Source organism: Ambystoma mexicanum, chromosome 8, assembly GCF_040938575.1.
Source record: "Ambystoma mexicanum isolate Mex_15411 chromosome 8, UKY_AmexF1_1, whole genome shotgun sequence".
Lineage (NCBI taxonomy): Eukaryota > Metazoa > Chordata > Amphibia > Caudata > Ambystomatidae > Ambystoma > Ambystoma mexicanum.
This window is the reverse complement of record NC_090929.1, coordinates 1,682,585,597-1,682,604,864: the sequence shown is the minus strand read 5'-3', so window position 1 is coordinate 1,682,604,864 and position 19,268 is coordinate 1,682,585,597. Positions and strand designations below refer to the sequence as shown.

Below are 19,268 nucleotides of genomic sequence, written 5' to 3'. Positions count from 1 at the left end.
TACCAGAAACATCCCCAGGGCAACGGCCCAGTGCAACAGATCCTGGGCTTCCTTGGACAGGGCTGGGGATCTGGTTCCTCCCTGCTTCCGGATGTGGAACATCGTGGTGGTGTTGTCGGTGAAGATCCTCACCACCTTGCCCTTGAGGGACGGGAGGAATGACTTGAGGGCCCAGAACACTGGTCGGAGCTCCAGTATGTTGATGTGGAGCGGCCTCTCCTCCGGGAGCCACAGGCCTCTCGCGTGAAGATCTCCGGTGTGCGCTCCCCACCCCTCCAGGGAGGCATCCGTCACCTGGTATGCTGGGGTCTGAAAGTCCGTGCCCGCTGCGAGATGCGCGCGGGTGTCCCACCATCGAATTACTTGGCGGAATACTTCGTTGATCAGGATCTTGTCCTCGAAGCTGCCCGTCGCATGCATCCAACGGGCGTCGAGGAACTCCTGCAGAGGACGCATCCGAAGCCTACACAGGTGCACCAGATAGATGCAAGAGGACATCATCCCGAGGAGAGTTGATGGACCTCCCTCTGGCCACATCCGTGGCCAGCAGACGCTGTACCTTGCCCAGGATGGCCTGCGTTCTTTCCTCCGACGGCGAGGCCAACTGCGCTACTGTATCGAACTTGGCTCCCAGAAACAGCGTGACCTGCAACAGAACCAGGTGGGATTTGGGGAAGATGGAGAATCCCATGTCCGTGAGCAGCCGGACGGTCTTTGCTGTGTGTTTGACGGCAAGTTCCCCTGTCCCTGCTCGGATGAGCCAGTCGTCCAGGTAGGGGTAGACGTGGATCTCCTGCAGGCGCAGCCACGCCGCCACTGGTGCTAGGCACTTGGTGAACACCCAGGGTGGCGACTTCAATCCAAATGGGAGGGCCTTCAACTGGTAGTGCCGCCCTTGGACTACGAACCTGAGAAACTTTCGGTGTCCTTTTAGGATGGGGATGTGAAAGTACGCATCCTCCAAATCCAACGACGATAGGAAGCCGCCTTCCTCCAGCTGGCCCAGCACGTGCTGGAGGGTGACCATCCGGAACTTCTGTGCCTTGATATATTTGTTTAGCCAATGCAAGTCCAGGATGGGACGCCAACCTCCTGTCTTCTTTCTGAGTATACTCCGGAGCCCCTTTGGGACAAGCTTGATGGCTCCTTTCTTGAGCATCGCCCTTACCTCCAACAGCAGTTGAGGGACGTGGTTTTCCTTCCTGGCCACGGGGGGTATTCAGGGGCACTTCTTTAGAAATTCCGGAGTGTGCCCATGGGCCAGGGCATCCAGCACCCAACGGTTGGTGGAGATGGACTCCCACACGCTGACTAACTTAGTCAGCCGGCCTCCCACCGGGGTGCTTCGGTGGGGGCCCGGCGCAACGGCCGGTTCAGTCTTGCTTGGAAGCGCCTTGCCGCCTCTGCCTCCCTGACGATGACAGCAAGATCCACCCGACTTGCCTTGTCCCCTGTAGGCTTCTTGTGACGAGGAGCGGGCCGCCTGACGGTAGGTCGAGGAGCCGCCGCCAAATCCTTTGGAGGCACCTTGCTTGCCTCCGGAGTTCTGAAAGGGTGGCCGCCGTTGCTGCAGAACTCCCAAGGCCCGAGCCGTCTCTGTGTCGGTCTTGATGGCCTGCAGTGACTCATCCACTGTCTTTCCGAACAGATTGTTCCCGTCGAAGGGCATGTCCAAAACCTTGGCTTGCACGTCCTGGCGCAAATCCGTCGCCTTGAGCCACCCCCGCCGAAGGCAAACGCTGTTGCCCAACTGGCAGAAACCGGTGTCGGCAATGTCCGTGGCCACAGTTATGGCTTGGTCCGACACCACCTCACCCTCCTGTAAAATCGCCAGGGCCTCTGCCCTCTTGTCGTCCGGGAGGAAGTCCAACAGGGGGGCGATCTTGTACCACAACTCCCTGTCGTAGCGGGCCACAATAGCTAGGGTGTTGGCCACCTTAATCGTCGTCGCCGCCGAAATGACTTGTCGTCCCATGGCATCTAGTTTCTTTCCCTCGCCGTCCGTTGGGGAAGTTGAAGCCGAAGGCCCCCCCCCCCCTGCTTTCTTCTTGGCCGCTGCACAATGGGGCGCCGTCGGGGACCCGGTACTTCTTCTCGTACCAGTCCCTTTTGGCAGGCGTCGTGGACGGGTTCTTCAGGAGGGCAAGACACTCGTCCCAGATGTCATCCAGCAACGGCCCCGCGAGGACCGTCTTCCTCTTGGTCTTGCGCCGTTGGTAGAGGAAGCCTTTCTTCTTTTCTTCGGGGCAGAGCAGAAAAAGCTCAGATGCCCTGGCAATCATGGCGTGGAAGGAGCCAATTTCGTCGGAAGGAGACGCCCGAGGAATCTGAGACGGGAGGTCAGTCCCGTCGTCGTCATCCGTCCCCGTCGTGTCTGTTCCCGTGTCATCCCTCGGGACCGGGGAGGGCGACAAAGGCTGAGAAGGCCGTGAGGGCTGAAGGGGAGCCAGATGAATTCTCCTCCTCTTGTTTGGAGGGCTTCCCGACGGACCCGGTTCAGCTGGGTCGTCCGTGCAAAAGGTTTTGATTGCCGTCAAAATGGCTGCCGAGTTGTCTTGTGGCTCAGGTTGTGACGAGCATGCCGGGAGCAACGGTTGTTCCTCCTCCACGGGAACCTCGTCGTCGCCACCCTCGCTCTCGTCGTCCCGCTCGTCAGGATCCCTCCCGTGGGACCGGGCCTCTTCCAAATTCTCGGTCAGTTCCTCCTCGGAGGTTGTGTCCGCCATGGCTACTGCCCCCCCCCCTCTTTTTCCACCGGGGTTTTCACAGGGGTCTTCTCGACGGGCTTAAAAGAGGATTCCCTCCGTGGAGGCAGGGAAACCCTGGGCCCCGAGGTCGCCTCCACAGGATTTGCCAGTGCAGCAGCGACTCCCTCAATCGAGGCCTTGGCCGGGATCAAGGCCTTCACCACTGTGGGCGCGCTTGAAGCCTTCACCTTAGGGGGGGGTCGCCGCCTCGCTCCCCTTCGGCCTTATCCTTCGAGATCGACCGGGGCCTCTCCAGAAGCTTAGCCGGGTTCTCGGATTTTCTCTTCCCCGAGCCAGAGGGTTGGCTCGCGGTTGATGGCGTTGGTGAAGGGGCGCCCTGCCTGGCAGCCGAGGAGCCCGACCGTTCGGCTCTCCCGGTGCCCGCGGACTTGCGGTGCTTTGCCTTCTGTTGGGCCCCCATTGCCGGGGCGCCCTCACAGGACTTAGAAGACCGCTCGGACTACTTCTCACTGCTGGGCTCTTGCTTTCCAGCCAGCTGGAGAGACGGGTCCGACGATCCCTCATAGTCCGATCCGACATGTTCATGCAAAACGCACAGTCCTTCTCCACGTGCGTTTTGTCCTCTTGGAGGCAGTAAAGGCATTTCGAATGCTCGTCCTCCTTGAACACATTTTGTAGGTGGCATCCAGGGCAGATCCTGAACAGTTTGCTGGGAGTCGAGCTTCCCTTCTCCTGGGCCTTATTCTTCTCGTCCGCGAGGTAGGCCTCAGAAACTTCTGGAATCCTCCAAGAAGCGTAACTCGCTTCACCCTTGAGGGGCGTAGATAAATCCGAAACGGGTCCCCGTTGATCGGAAGTAGAAACGGTGGAGCTTGAGTCTCGATTAAACCGGAAAATGAGATAAATCTCTTTGAAAAAGTGCAAAACGCAGTAAAAGCTTGAGAGCTATAGCATGAGGACTCCCAACACTTGAACGTGCGGTAAAAATCTGAGGATGGCTGCCAGTGGCAGGGCTTAGGAAGAGGGCAATCATTGGCTGGGGGCAGTATGACCCAGAGACCAGAGATTGGTTACTACTAAGAAAGACAGATCAGAAACGAAACTGATACTGATTTTTTTCTTTACCAAGGATTCCCAGCCTGACGGGGAATATTCATGAGAATGTGAATCCATGCCAGACCCCATGCTGGAGAACAGTCTAAATGAATGGAAGGACAGACTTTATGTCTATGTCTTTGTGCTTATAACGCGCTGTAAACCCGCAGGCATCAGGGCGCGGGGAGCAGGGAGGTACCATATACAGTTGAAATCTCACAATGGTAAACAGTGTCTACTCTACTCTGGGGTGAGCAATGAGGTGTTTCGAGGCTATTGGAATAAGAAAGGTGATAGGTGCATGTATTTGGAAGAGTGTGTGTATAGAGCAAGTGCTTGTTCACATTAAAGACTACGATATGGAATAGAAAACTGCCACAAATCCCTGGGTCATGGTATCAACCTCGAGTCCGTCCATCTTCCCTTTAGTAAAATAAATCCTTGCTCATTGGCGAGTGTGTTAGCAGTTGTTTTGCACAAAATTCAAGAATTGTAACCAATTTGTTTTTTATTGTTGCACTAAAATAAAAAAAGTCACTAAAAGGTGTCAAAGATTACTTGAGTCCTCTAAGTTCAAGAGCGACAGATAGTGGACTGAGCAATGATTTGTTGGGATGGTGTCTATATGCCAGGTGATAGGAGTTTGGTTCATTAGACAGTGAAATCTCTGTTGAGCAGATATTTACAGCGCTGGACTCAAAGCAATTTGATAAATGCCCTGGACAAGATGGCTACTCAGATGAATTTCACAAGGTCTTTCGGGAACTGCCATTCCCGGTGATGCAAATGCAGTTTATTGAATAGGTTTGTGGTGAGTGGGGGCGAGGGGGGCGTCTAGAGGGGTGCAGTGAAATCCCCAAGTCAAGGGATTCCAAGTATTGCCTGCATAGTATTATGCAGGGATTTATGGAGCTGAATTTGGCAAGCTGTCCCTCCCCTCGCTGTTCCCCCTTCACGCTCAGAGACTGCTTGAGGGGGGCTCTCCCTTGGCCCCCCTACACTCATCAGGGGAGTTCCCTCTTAACACACCCTCAACTCTGCCACCCTCGCCATTTCCACCACACCACCCATCTCCTTTGGGGTTTTTGCATGCTGTATCACATCATGCGTGGCCCTGGTGATGCTGGCATTGGCACTCCTAACGGAAACTTAGCCAGCCCTCACACAGGCTGGCACACGCTTATTTGCTGCACTGCGACATGGTAAAGACGTGCGCTGCAATTACTCCGCAGTAACGCCAAGGCACCAGTCAATGCAAGTAGCGATCATTACCTTAAATCAAAGCAGAGAACAAAACAGGATAGATGTGGCATATTCTGTCCAATTGCCCCCGCCGCCCCGACTGTTGAAGTAAAGATTGTGGCAAAGATCATGATGGAGTGATTGAATGTAGATATGCCCACTGGATACCTGAGAATCAGACTGGGTTCATCAGAGATATGAATAGCTCAGACAATGCGAGTGAACTGCTTGGGGCGATTCATCTAGACAACCACAGTTGCAGCGGTCAGTGTGGGTGCAGATAAAGCATTCAACTGTTTTGGGGAGGATTTGGATTTAGGTGGGTTTTCAGGACACTGTTCAGGGACTTATATTGTGGGGCTCAAGCCATGTCATTGCAAATGGCTTGAAAACTGACTTGCTCCCAATATGTCGCAGAAAATGACAAGGTTACCCCTTGGCCCGGCTTTTTAATGTTTTTATAGAACCCTTGGCCTACTACTTAATGAGCGACAAAAGACTAAAGGGGTGGAGATTGGCATTAAACTTTAGGATTTCTCTTGTATGCTATGACCTGCTCCTTACCTACCTCTGATCCAGTTTCTTCACACCCACATCTTCAGGATTCATCTGCTGCTGTAAAGCCCCATGCCAATGCCAGGAGGGTCTGTTGTACTCCTTTCTCGGTGGCCAATCCTACAGGTGTAAGGGTGCCAGTCATTTTCATGTCGGTAACTTCATCTGCATGAGTCCCAAACCATTTTTACTGGATAGAAGAAGGCCCTGCATGTTTAACCTGGACCAGGATTGTCTTTGGTGAGTGGGCAAAAAGCAGTTCCCTTGCGTCACCAGCATTACAATACCGTGTGAGGCTCTAATGACCGGAACAGTTTTAAAGGTGCAGCAGTACAAAGAGGTTGCATGAGGTAACATTGGCTGAGCACAATCCCATTGCAAAAGATTTGTGCGTGATTGGAAGTCCTTGGAAACAGAAACCGAGGCACTTCTTCATTACACTGCATAATGGAAGAGCAGGAGTCTGGCCAAGTGACAGCCGCCTTTTTCTAGGTTGACACCTGCCAGCCTAGTGGTTTCCTTCTGTAATTATTTCCGATGGGCACAGTGAGTGTGCCATCAACAGAAAATAAGTACATTCTATGTATAGATAATAGTTTTTAAAAAATAATGGAAAAGCCAGATTGGCAGTTGATTTATACTTTTGAAATATCCTTTAAAAGAAATGTTTAATTGAATGTACAGAAAGGGTTCCAAGATCACGCTCATTGGTGCAGCCACTTAATGCTTATAAATATGAATGAAGATCCTTTTTGGTGCGCCAGGTGTCCCAGATCACAGAAGCCGCGACTCTCTGTAAATCAGGCTGGTTTCAGCATGCACATCAGGGAGGGATCCTGGGAAACACCTGGTCCAAGCTCGTGCTCTGAGCTAGACCTACAATGATGGGTGTGATGAGACTTGTTGCAGGTCCACTTCTCTGCTGGGAGGTGGGAATCCCAGGCTGACCATTTCATACTTCATACATCATGTTAAAACACACTGCTATCACATCAAAAAACACATCCAACGTCTTTCTTACACTGATTTAGTAAGCATGTGGAGTGTCTGGGAAAAGAGCAGGATGGCTGCAGTGAAGTGGGCGATGGGTTAGCATGATGCAACGGCCATGAAGTTACACTGTGAATGTACAGGTTAGTGCTTGACGTGGATAGTTATGGGGTGTGCAGGCACAGTCCGTGCATATGTAGAGCAGCAGTTTGGAGCCTCTGGTTGGGAGGCGGCATGACCACGTACGTGCTGCACTCTCCGGTTCTTGTTGTGTACCGCTGTATGCAAGGGTTTGACAGCCTTCTGGCCTGCCGCATCTGGAAGGACACAGTGAGTTCAGTTAGAGACACCTGTGTGCAGAAGCCTGGAGCAGGAATGTGTAGCTAAGAAGACAGAAAAAGGGAGGATATCTGCTCGGAAACAACAAGGGCACAGATAAAGAAAAGATACACAGGAAACTACGATAAGGAAACCTTTAGGAAAAGGCGGTACAGAAGAAAAAAGGCATTAAGAGAAAATGGTAGCGTCAAAGGCAATAAAGCTGAGCAAGCTGGATAAAAAAATGAAAATGAAGCACAGAAGGTGGAGGAAAACATTAAGGAATCTTAAAAGTAAAGGAATGGGAGAGAGGGAAAGTGTGACGAAAGAACGAGGCACTGGGCTGGGAGTATTTGTGAGCAAGGCACAGAGTGAGAAAGAGGGCAGAGAAAGTGGGCAAATGTAGTGCATAAGAAAGAGCCAGCAAGATAAAGATCAATAGTGGATAGAAATGAAAATCGAACATGAAAAGAAAAAGCTCAGGCAAACTGTACAGAGACATTCCTCTGCAACAGTTTTCTTTCTAAAATATTAAGAAACCAAATGGCATTTTACCACCATCAGGGAAACCTGGAAGCAGGATGACATTTTGATTTTGGTTTACATTGCTGACCACTTATTGTTCAGTCAGCCATTATATGTGGCCTTGTGTTGGGTTCCCAGGTAATTTTCATCCATCTGCTCTTCACAGCTCTGTTCATATATTCCCTTTCATCTCCCTGCTGAAGACCAGGTGTGACAGCAAAGCAGCCATTTCCCAAAAACTCTTGAGCAGCCACAAGTGTCCAACACATCTAGGAAGGCTAATTCAGCACGCCCAATTAGCTGCACTGTAGCAAGTATTTCCAGTGATGGAGACCATTGCTTTACAGAAGACCAGTAGTTAAAGCAGTAGTGCCACATGACTTCTACCCAGCCAGCTTCAAGAAAACCAGGCCTAGGGCATGTGTGATCTGGCAGCAGGCCCACCTCAGACAGTATAGGATGTGACTGGAGAATTAGCACTCTCGGGTCCAACATGTATCAAAGGGTTATAGGTGAAAGGATCGAATACAAAGGATCGAAATACAATAGGGTCAAGTCAAAAGGACCGAACAAAAGGGTCGCATTTTTTTGGGGGGGTGGTCCCCCCGCAAACCCCTGTTTTTGGTGTAAAAAACACTTTCCCCCCCTATATGGAAACCAAAAAAAATATATTACATTTGACTCGACCCTATTGTATTCGATCCTTTTGTTTTAGATCCTTTGACTGGACACCGTATCAAAGTCCTTCTGCATATCCACAATTCAGTGTGACTGATGACCTCTGAGTATTTTGGTGCTGATGCATTCAAAAGCTGAATACATTAGCTTTTGCCAATCTCAGAACCTTGTTTGCCCAAAACAATCGATTTGGGAATGTCTCTGTGGGCAAGCTTGAGAAGGGATTTACCCAAAGCCTGATGTACCTCAGGATTCAGATGGGATCAAGGAATACAATGTTCAAAAGAACGATTGTAGCAAAGGAACCGGTACGTACTGGAGAAATGATGACGCTGGGGACCGTATGTGCAATTATGCTTTACGGTCATGAGTTCCGTTCTTTTGGAAGAGAAGTTATTCCATGTGGCAATGAGGGGAGCAGATTTTAGCATTATTCCAAGTACGAAGCAAGAAGTGTCTGGGCTTTGGGAAGTGGAGAGGTAAATCTTCATGTGGATTTTTCCCTGCAGCGAGCACGCCATTGTCGGAGAATTCAGATGTGGAACGCAAAGGTTGCCTGGAATAGGCACTCATGGTGCTGCCAGCGAGTATCCGGATGTGAAACCCTAACTCCCGGGGGCAGGAACGTTATGATGTGAAGAATGCAGATAAGGCACTCTATGGTGGCTTATTAAGGCGGCAGGTCATTGCAGCAGTGCCAGAGGATCTGTATGTGAAACCCTTGCTATCTGTAGCAGGCAGGCCATGGTAGAACAACTGTGAAGAACAGGGATGCAGAACTCTGGGGCTTCCATCAGGGAGGTCATCGTGACACTGCCAGGGAAGATCTGTATGTGGAATAAGAGCTTCCTGTAGGGAAGTGGTCATCATAGCATTGATATGAAGAACATGGGTGCAGAACTCTGGGGCTTCCATCAGGGAGGTCATCATGGCACTGCCAGGGATGATCCAGATATGTAATAAGAGCTCCCTGTAGGGAAGGAACAAGTTACTTACCTGTAACTGTTGTTCTCCAGCATGGGTCTGGCATGGATTCATATGCTCATGAATATTCCCCGTCGTCAGGCTGGGAATCCTTGGTAAAGGAAAAAATCAGTATCAGTTTCGTTTCTGATCTGTCTTTCTTAGTAGTAACCAATCACTGATCTCTGCGTCATACTGCCCCCAGCCAATGACTGCCCTCTCCCTAAGCCCCTCCCCTGGCAGCCATCCTCAGATTTGGTAGCACGTAAAGTGGCAGTATGACCAAGTGAAGAGCCGCAGAGGGGAGGAGGGAGGGTTCACATGTGAATCCATGCCAGAGAACAACAGTTACAGGTAAGTAACTTGTTCCTTCTCCAGCATGGGGTCTGGCATGGATTCACATGCTCATGAATATAAGAATACATAGCAGTATACACATGCACAACCACGGGAGGTGGCAACAGGCTCAACATTAAGCAATACAACAACTCAACATTAAGTATCTTCTACCTCCTCACCAGGCTCACCTTAAGCGAACAGGTTGCGCAGCACTGCTTGGCCGAACCTGGACTCCTCCCTGGAGTCCCGATCGATGCAGTAGAATCTTGAGAAGGCGTGCGTCGACCTCCACGTAGCAGCCCTGCAGATGTCCAGCAGGGGCACACCAGACAGGAACGCCGTGGTAGCAGTGATCGCTCTGGTCGAATGGGCTCTCGGACGGCCGGGCAGCGGTTGGTTTGCCAACCGGTGACAGTGCATGATGCAGCTGGAAAGCCATCTGGAAATGGAAGCCTTCGAGAGAGCCTTCCCTTGATTCACAGGTCCAAAGTTCACAAACAGCTGTGATGTCTTCCGAAAACTCTTCGTGCGGTCCACGTAGAACTTCAGCGCTCTAGCCACATCCAGCGAGTGCAAGTCCTCTCGGCCGGAGACGAAGGCGACGTGAAGAAAACTGGCAACACCAAGGGCTTGTTGGGGTGGAAGTCCGAAGGCACCTTGGGCATAAAGGAGGGGTGCGTCCTCAGCACCACCCTCGTGTCGTGAAAAGGCAAGTATGGAGGCTTGCAAGATAGGGCCTGGATCTCTCCCACTCGTCGTGCAGAGGTGATGGCCACGAGAAATGCTGTCTTCCACGACAGGAACTTCAACGGCGTCTAATGCATAGGCTCGAATGGGGCTCCCATGAGCCTGGTCAGCACCACGTTGAGCTCCGACGCCGGGGCAGGGGCCTTCACCGGCGGGAACGATCAGAATAGTCCCTTCATAAATTCCTTCACCAGGCGATGAGACCACAAGGACGCCCGTCCTGTAGTTTTGGTGTATCGGGAGATGGCCGCCAGATGTATCTTGATGGAGGCGTGAGCCAGTCCAGCTTTGGCCAGCGACAGTAGGTACGGCAATACTTGAGGGGCCATAATCCGCAGAGGGTTAATCTTCTGCGCACAGCCCCAGACAGAGAACCTCTTCCACTTATGTCCATAGCATTTGAGAGTTGAGGACGCCCTGGCTTTTGCAAGAACCTCTCTGCAGTCAGCCGGGATATCGTATCCTACAAACTCTAGTGCTGCAGGAGCCAAGCCTGCAAGTTCAGCGACTCCGGGTCGTGATGAAGAATGGCGCCTCCTTCTCTGGAGAGAAGATCCGCGTCCGTTGCCAGCTTGATAGGTGGGGACGCTGACAAGTCCAGAAGGTCCGGGAACCAGATCTGCCTCAGCCACGCCAGTGCGACGAGGATCATCCTGCACCTGGACCTCTTGAGCTGGTTGATGAGACGGAGCAGCAACGGCAATGGAGGGAACGCGTACAGGAACAGGCCGTCCCAAGGGAACGAGAAAGCTTCGCCCATGCTCCTCGGCTGTGCGAACCTGCTGGCGAACCTCTGGCACTTGGAGTTTGTTGCCGTCGCAAACAGGTCGATCTGGGGTTTGCCCCCATCGTTGAAAGAGCCGATCCACCTGGTCCTGGCGTTGTTCCCACTCGTGGCACGAGCGCAGCTCCATGCTGAGTGAGTCGGCAATGGTTTTTTTATTCCTGCCAGGTGGAAGGGAACCAGAAAAATCCCCCGGGCAACAGCCCAGTGCCACAGATCCTGGGCCTCCTTGGATAGGGCTGGGGATCTGGTGCCTCCCTGGTTCCGGATGTAGAACATCGTGGTGGTGTTGTCGGTGAAGATCCTCACCACTTTATCCTTGAGGGACGGAAGGAATGATTTGAGCGCCCAGAACACGGCTCGTAGCTCCAGGATGTTGATGTGGAGAGGCCTCTCCTCTGGGAGCCAGAGGCCTCTTGCGTGGAGATCTCCTGTGTGGGCCCCCCATCCCTCCAGGGAGGCATCTGTCGTTACCGTCTCCCGATACGCCGGGGTCTGAAAGTCCATGCCTGCCGTGAGGTGCGCACGGGCACCCCACCATAGAATCGCCCGACGGAACTCCTCGTCGAGCGGGATCCTGTCTTCGAAGCTGCCCGCCGCTTGAATCCAGCGGGCGTCGAGGAACTCTTGTAGCGGACGCATCCGAAGTCTGCAAAGGGGCACAAGGTAGATGCATGAGGCCATCATCCCGAGGAGGGACTTGATGGACCTCACTCTGGCCACATCCGTGGCTAACAGACGCTGCACCTTGCCCAAAATGGCCTTCGTCCTTTCTTCCGACGGAGATGCCAATCACTTCACTGTATCGAGCTTCGCTCCCAGAAACAGTGCCACCTGCGACGGGACCAGATGGGATTTGGGGTAGTTGATGGAAGTAAGCATCCTCCAGGTCCAGTGACGATAGGAAGTCGCCCTCCTCCAGCTGTCCCAGCACGTGCTGGAGGGTGACCATCCTGAATTTCTGTGCCTTGATGTTCTTAGTCAGCCGACGCAGGTCCAGAATGGGGCGCCAACCGCCTGTCTTCTTTCCGACGAGGAAGTATCTTGAGTATACTCCAGAGCCTTTTGGGGACGAGCTCAATTGCACCTTTCTTGAGCATCGCCCTTACCTCCAACAGCAGTTGAGGGACGTGATTCTCCATCCTGGCCACGGGAGGAATGCAAGGACACTTCTTTTGAAATTCTAGCGAGTGTCCGCAGGCCAGGGTGTCCAGCACCCAACGGTCGGTGGAGATGGACTCCCACACGCTGATGAACTTCGTCAGCCGGCCTCCCACCGGGGTGCTTCGGTGGGGGCCCGGCGCAATGGTCGGGCTCATCGCCTCGCTCCCCCTCAGCTCCCTTCGAGATTGACCGGGGCCTCTCCAGAAGCTTACCTGGGTTCTCGGACTTCCTCTTCCCCGAACCAGAGCGCTGGTTCGTGGTTGATCGTGCCGGGGAAGTCGCGCCCTGCCTGGCAGCCGAGGAGCCTGACCTTTCGGTACTCCGGTGCCCGCGGACTCGCGGTGCTTGGCCTTCTGTTGGGCCCCCGATGCCGGGGCTCCCTCAGAGGACTTAGAAGACCGCTCAGACTTTTTCTTTGCCTTCTCACCACCAGGGGGCGAGGCGGGAACGACGATCTTGCTTGGTCCGTTCCGACAGGTTCTTGCAGAACGCACAGTCCTTCTCCATGTGCGTCTTGTCCTCATGAAGGCAGTAGAGACATCTCAAATGCTCGTCCTCCTTGAAAACATTTTGCAATCCGCATCCTGGGCAGCTCCTGAACAGCTTGGATCCGGGCGTCGAGCTTCCCTTGTCCTGGGCCATGTCCGTTGAGGTAGGCCACAGATCTTCTGGAATCCTCCAAGAAGCGTAACTCGACGAAAACGTCACCCTTGAGGGGCGTAGAAGAATTCCGAAATGGGTCCCCTTTAACGGAAGTAGAAACGGTGGAGCTTGAGGCTCGATAAAACCGAAAAAATTCTCCTGAAAAAGCGCGAAAACTCAGTAAAAGCTCGAGAGCTAAAGCACGAGGACTCCTAACACTTGAACGTGTGGTAAAAATCTGAGGATGGCTGCCAGCGGAGGGGCTTAGGGAGAGGGCAGTCATTGGCTGGGGGCAGTATGACCCAGAGATCAGTGATTGGTTACTACTAAGAAAGACAGATCAGAAACGAAACTGATACTGATTTTTTCTTTACCGAGGATTCCCAGCCTGATGACGGGGAATATTCATGAGCATGTGAATCCATGCCAGACCCCATGCTGGAGAAGTGGCCATCATAGCACTGATATGAAGAACATGGATGCATCACTCTGGGGCTTCCATCAGGGAGGTCATCGTGGCACTGCCAGGGAAGATCTGTATGTGGAATAAGAGCTTCCTGTAGGGAAGTGGTCATCATAGCACTGATTTGAAGAACATGGTTGCAGAACTCTGGGGGTTAAATCAGGGAGGACATTGAGGCACTGCCAGGGATGATCCTGATGTGGAATAAGCCTGTAGGGAAGGTGTCATGCATATTCTCATAAAAGGTTGAATTCACTGCCTTTAGTGCATTTAGGGCTTCGTAGTATATTTAAGCTTGGGTAATCTCGTTTTTTACAGATTTGAGATAGACTTGTTACATGCAAAGTCCCCAAGCTGACCTGCTGGTTGTTCGTCAGAAAACTAACTTAACGGTTATGGCCAATGCCCCACTGATAGAAGAACATTCTTGCTGTGAGGACCAGACATTTCTGAGGTGCACAGGAAGCGACAAATTAGTGATGCTAGCCGACCATGAGCACAGCGCGGGCCTTGTAGCAGGGACACAGTGAGTAGCAATGGATTGGAACCTCACCACAGGATGCAGCTTCGCATGATTGGTTGGCAATAGGCTCTGGGAGGATCCACCTATAGGCAGGGTCTTCAGTACAAGGACCTGGTGCAGGAGAGCCACATTAAGAGGAGCAAATACTGGATACAGAAGGGGCCCAGTGATTTTGCAGGGGGACTAAGAATAAGCTTGAAGGGCTTCGACCCTCCATTGTAATCTCCTCCTCTACACCCGCCTCCAACAGTAGGGTAGTATTCCCAGTGCCTGCTTACCTTGTAGATGGCGGCAGAAATGAGAGAGTTTGAGCAATCGAGTCACAGAAGGCAAAGGAACTGAAGCTGGGCGATCCTGGAGCCATACAGGACCCGCGGTTCCATGTAATAATGTCCCCTCAAAAATAATGCACAAACAAGGGGGGGGTCCTGGGAGTGTCTCTTTACCGGCCTATATCCCGGGTTAGAGTCTGAACCAGAGTCCTTCGCTCACCATCCTTTCACAGAAGAGAAATGTCCACACCGTATCAGTCTTTGTCCTGCCCAAGGGCAGTCCAGCACTGAAATGCCAGGCAATTCCCTTCTGAACAAGAGTACCAACAGCAACCACAGACGCGTGTTCGGCCTGGTTGGGCCTCGTCAGTGAGGTGGAGCTGTGTCTCTCAGAACTGTGAGCAAGGGTTTCAACGTCTGGATTACCCTAGTAACTTAGGGTGAAAACTAAAAGCTACTTAATATGCACAATGTCCTGGGAGTGTCTCTCATTACTGGCCTATATCCCGGGTTAGAGTCTCAACCAGAGTCTTTAGCTCACCTTTTAAAAAAATAAATAAATAAACACCAGGCAAATAAATTGCAGGGACATTAGATGGAACCCGTGCAACCCCCTGTCCCTATATATACGGTCACCTATATAATGTTGCCACAACCTTTTCCTGGGGACCCATATAGAACAGGCAGAGTCCCTCCCAAGGGGGAAACTGCAGAAGGACTGCTAGGTTAGAAAGCACCTTTTAACTCCCCTTTCTTCCAAAATCCATTACCCTCGACATTTTACAGGCTTTTTGGTGTCCTAACATATTTTTGCTAACATGGAACCCTCTACTGAGGGTAATTTCAGTATGCACTCAGAGTACTTTCCTTTACTGTGTGCTTACAGTGGACAAACTACCCTCCCTCAGAATGAATTCTGGCTGCTTATTCAGAGCTACCTCTGTATCAGTCATGATCCATCTGCCTAAATTACAAGTAGGTTTTTCTAAATCCATACCAGACACTTGAGAAATCAGTCAGGCACGAGTGGAACAGGATACAATCCCTGCATTGACGCCAGAGGGAAAAGATAGAAATCTGGATTGCCACAGAACTAAGGGAAAAGGTGAGCTGCAGCAAAAGACACAGTGGGAGGACGTGGGCAGAGAGGAGAACAAAGCACTAGATACGTACGCTGTGGTAAGAACCAGGAATTTTGGAGACACCAGAGACACGCAATGGCCCGACAGACCTGGAGACAAAGCAGAAGCCGGACCTGCCAGGGAAACAGGAGTAGGTGAAAGAAAAGGTGGAAGCAAAGTGCTTCTATGAGGGCACTGGGGTTCCAGGTAGCGGGCTTAAGTGGCATGTAAGGTTGCTGAATGTATACCACTAATGTGAATGCAATACTTAGCCAGCAGCCTAAGTGTGATGGGTGCCTGCTGGAGAGGGACTGGTGGGACTTTGAACTTCCCACGGTTGGTTTCCTACATTGAGCAATTTCTTATTTTCACTCAGGGATTCCTAGTAAGGTAGCAGGCTGAGAGTGGACGAGGGAAAGGTGGACACAATCATTGAGTTAGTTGCATAAGGCTGCAGCCAAAGCAGATGGTGACCTCCAATTATGGCTAGATTTGCTAGATGGCCATCTAATGCGATAGAGAAACTAACAAGATCTTTGCATTACCTTCCTCAGGTATTTACAGTGCCCGGGGTATAATGTATTTTTTCCTGAGATTCCCATCTTTTGCACGATGGCCAGGGTTTGGCCTTCACGTCCATCCTGTTATAGAGTATTTCCTTTCATCCTGATGTATTAAGCATTATTCACATTTCCATAGACACCGGGAAGATTTCACCCCCCCTCTTGTCCCCCCGTCTCCCCACCTTCTCCCTCCCATCCTTGGGTGCACCTCTTGACAAACTGGCCTGCCACCTACTCTAACGGCAGCACAGACTCTCTGTCTTCTCTAAGAAGAGAGCCTACATCCAAGCCTGCATCTCTGCGGCATCTAACAACTCGGCCAAACTTCTCAAAATCTGCAAGGAGCTGGCCAATCCTGCTGCAGTCTCTACCTCTCCCGTTCCCTCCCAGACACTCTGCATGGCCTTGGCCTCTCATTTCACTACTAAAACTCAGGACATCCTGTCCACCCCATCTTCCTTTACCTCCTCTACCACACTTGGCCTGTCTAAGGTCGTATCTCCTCCTCCTTTCCCCTGTTGACCCCAAACAATGTTTCTAGACAAGTCGGACCTATGAAAGTCTTGTGAAGCAGGTTCTCCCCTGCTCATCCAGAACCATCAAGAAGCACATTGACACTCTTGCTCTAGCCTTGGCTGATTTCTGCAATCACTCTTTTGCCACTTGCCCCCCTCCACCCCCCATCCTCTCCTTAAGCACCCCCGTCTAAAGAAGCCCTCAGCCATACCTTCCTCTCTGGCTAATGATTGCCCGATAGCCATCACTCCTTTCCTGGGCAAACTCTTGCCAAAGCTGGCCATCTCCCAGCTTTATCTACATACTGAATCTGTTGGTTGCCTCCATGACCACTGGTCTGGCTTCAGAGCTGCCAGAAGCACGGAAACCGCTCTCCTCAACACCTGTGAAGACTTGCTCTCAAATCTGGACTCTAATCTCCCTTCTGTCCTCATTCTCATAGATCTATCCTCTGCATTTGACACAGTCAACCGTGCCATCCTGCTCAATTACCTCTGCGAAAACCTTGGTGTTACTGATCAGTCCCTAGCCTGGTTGACCTCCTTTCTCACCGACCGATCCTCTCATATCCAACTGGGGTCTTTCCTCTCCTCTCTTGTAGCTCGCTCTCTGCTTGTAGTGTTCCCCAGGGGTCTAACCTCTCTCCCTGGCTCTTCAACCACTACCTGGCACCTCTTGTCCACCGCATCGCTACTTTCTGCTCCAATTTTCAATGTTATGCGGATGACATTCAGCTCCCTTTCAGGCTGCCCTCGGCCACCTCTGCTTCTTCTCTCATACCAGACTGTGGCCGCAATTCAGGAATGGTGTGCCACCAATGATTGCTGCCTTAATGCCAGTAAGAGTGAGATCCTCCTCATTGGGGCACCCGTTCCCACCTTTCCTCTCTCTGGCCACCCACTCTGGGCCCTATTCCTGCGAGGCCAAGAACCTTGGTGTCATCTTCACCTCCACACTCCTCACATCTCGGACGTCTCTAAGAAGTCAAATTATCAGCTGCACCTCTGAGGTATTCTTTTTCTCACTTTCCCACAGAAGCTGTCTCCAGAGCTCTGGTCCTCTCTATTGCAACAATCTCCTTCCAGATCTTCTTGCCTCTACTCTTTGACCATTACAACTTATCCAGAACAAGACTGCAAGACTTGTCCTTGGCTTCAAGCCCAGGGCTCATATCTCTGCAGCTCTGCTATCTCTTTACTAGCTCCCTGTGGCTACAAGGATCCATTTCAAGACCCTCTGCATCTTCCAAAAGGGTTTCTGTGGCCTGGGATGGCTCCAACTCCAACTTTCTCTTCCAAAACATCTTCCTTCTAGAGCTCTCCGCTCATCCACCTCCAACTCCGAGGGTCTGATGCTTCTCAAAGCAGAGAGTTGGGGGCAAATCGATCACCTCGGCTGGGGCCTCCTTCTGGAACAGCCTCCCTGCCGCTCTCAAACTTGATCAGAACCACATCTGGTTCCGGAAGCAACTCAAGACCTTCCTTTTCGCTTCCGATTTCTCTCTTCCTCCCCCCTGCTGATGCACTTGACTGCTCCACATACTACCGACCCTCTGAACTCCGGCCCAGGCTCCTGCATGTCCAGTTGCCCTCACACTGCCTCCAGAGCAGTACCACAGGAATTAGCCCTAATATTATTGCCTGATTCAGTGTAAATGTAAAAAAATATATATTTTACTTTATATGTATTACTAGGTGAAAAGGATGGATTACAAAAAGACATTAGTTTTAGTGTTAGAATGTTTTTTTTTTATGAGCTAAAACCAATACCCCATGAAAACGACAATCTATTTTATACTCAACCCACAAAAAAGTAGTGGCATTAAACTATTCCCACTTCAAAATCTTATCTGGGGCTAACCGAGTGCCAAAAGGGTGTTTTCTGTGGTCTATAAAACACGTTTTTGTTTGGCAAATCTGCTGAACTTCATGGACTTTTCTATGTGTTCGGGTGAGGCCAGATCAACTGTTTGCCAAATTTGGTGGACTTTAATGGATGTCAAACTATCGGAGGAAAATGTTTTATCGTACTTCTATGAACATTGTCTTGTAATCTTAACTATGTCTATATGGCTGCTATACAGCAGTATATTAGATATCTTTAACTAGTTACACATACAGACTGATATATAGATGTGCCCTTAATGGCGGCTGGGGGGGGGGAGAAGAAGAAGAAAAAAATCACAGCCACCCAGGAATATTTTAAAAATAGCCTGACACTCATTTACCACCAGCAGTTGTATTTTCTTGAGCGCCAACCCTCAACAAGAACATTCCCAATCCGTGTGCATTTCTATGAGAAACATTGATATTCTTCCAATTTTCTGGACAGACCACACCTAAATAGCATCAGAATTCATGGTTACAGTAAGTGATGCCAAAAGGTATTTGCCTCTTGCGAGATGGCCCAAGATTATTCTTTACCTGTCAGTAGAACTCCTCAAAAACTTGCACTGATTCTGCTGCCCCCTTCCGGCTGACCAACAGGCTCAAGTGCAACATGACTTGACAGTCTAGCGCAAAGCCAAGCATCCGCATTGTGAGGAAGGACATCCATCACATTCCTTTGTGATTCCTTCTGGGGATCAAATGATGTTATCTGGATTGATGACTGAACACCAGATTTCAATTTTCAAGCAGCACGTTTTCCTCACATGGCCCTTTGCAATGGGAGTGTGTGATGAGGCAACCCTTCCGTGAGCGGGGACCTATCCAATTGGACCTCCAGGCACCTTTATCATTTAAAAGCCCTAAGTGCAAGGGAACACCAGTCAAAACCATGCCTTTAGGATTGAGAGGGCAATGAATGGGTTGGTTTTAAGCAAACAAAAGACATATCAAAGCAACTAAACTAATGGCTTTTGTAGTTGGTTTCCTTCAGCAGGCTTGCCAAGGAAACCTGAAAGCTGGAACACAACCTGCGCACATTCTGCATCAATTCCAATGAAACTGGAAAGCGGGAAAACAAACGTGGGCCTCCTGCGTGGAGAACCAAAGTATCAAACATTGTACTCCCATTTGGTTAAGGGTTGTAGAAGACAATGATGCAGTTTCTGTGACA

General features: G+C 51.0%; 1 protein-coding gene across 5 annotated transcripts in view; it reads right to left on the bottom strand.

Moving 5' to 3' along the window:
- Positions 1–19,268, bottom strand: part of PLEKHA1 (pleckstrin homology domain containing A1) — a 749,116-nt gene that overhangs the window by 81,793 nt on the left and 648,055 nt on the right. For 2 of the 5 annotated variants that reach the window (XM_069611983.1, XM_069611982.1), the window contains exon 12: positions 6,837–6,907. The exons of the other annotated variants lie outside the window; for them this stretch is intronic. In XM_069611983.1, coding sequence (XP_069468084.1) covers positions 6,837–6,907 — 71 coding nt within the window. The remainder of the gene's footprint in view (positions 1–6,836; positions 6,908–19,268) is intronic. 5 annotated transcript variants of the gene reach the window in all.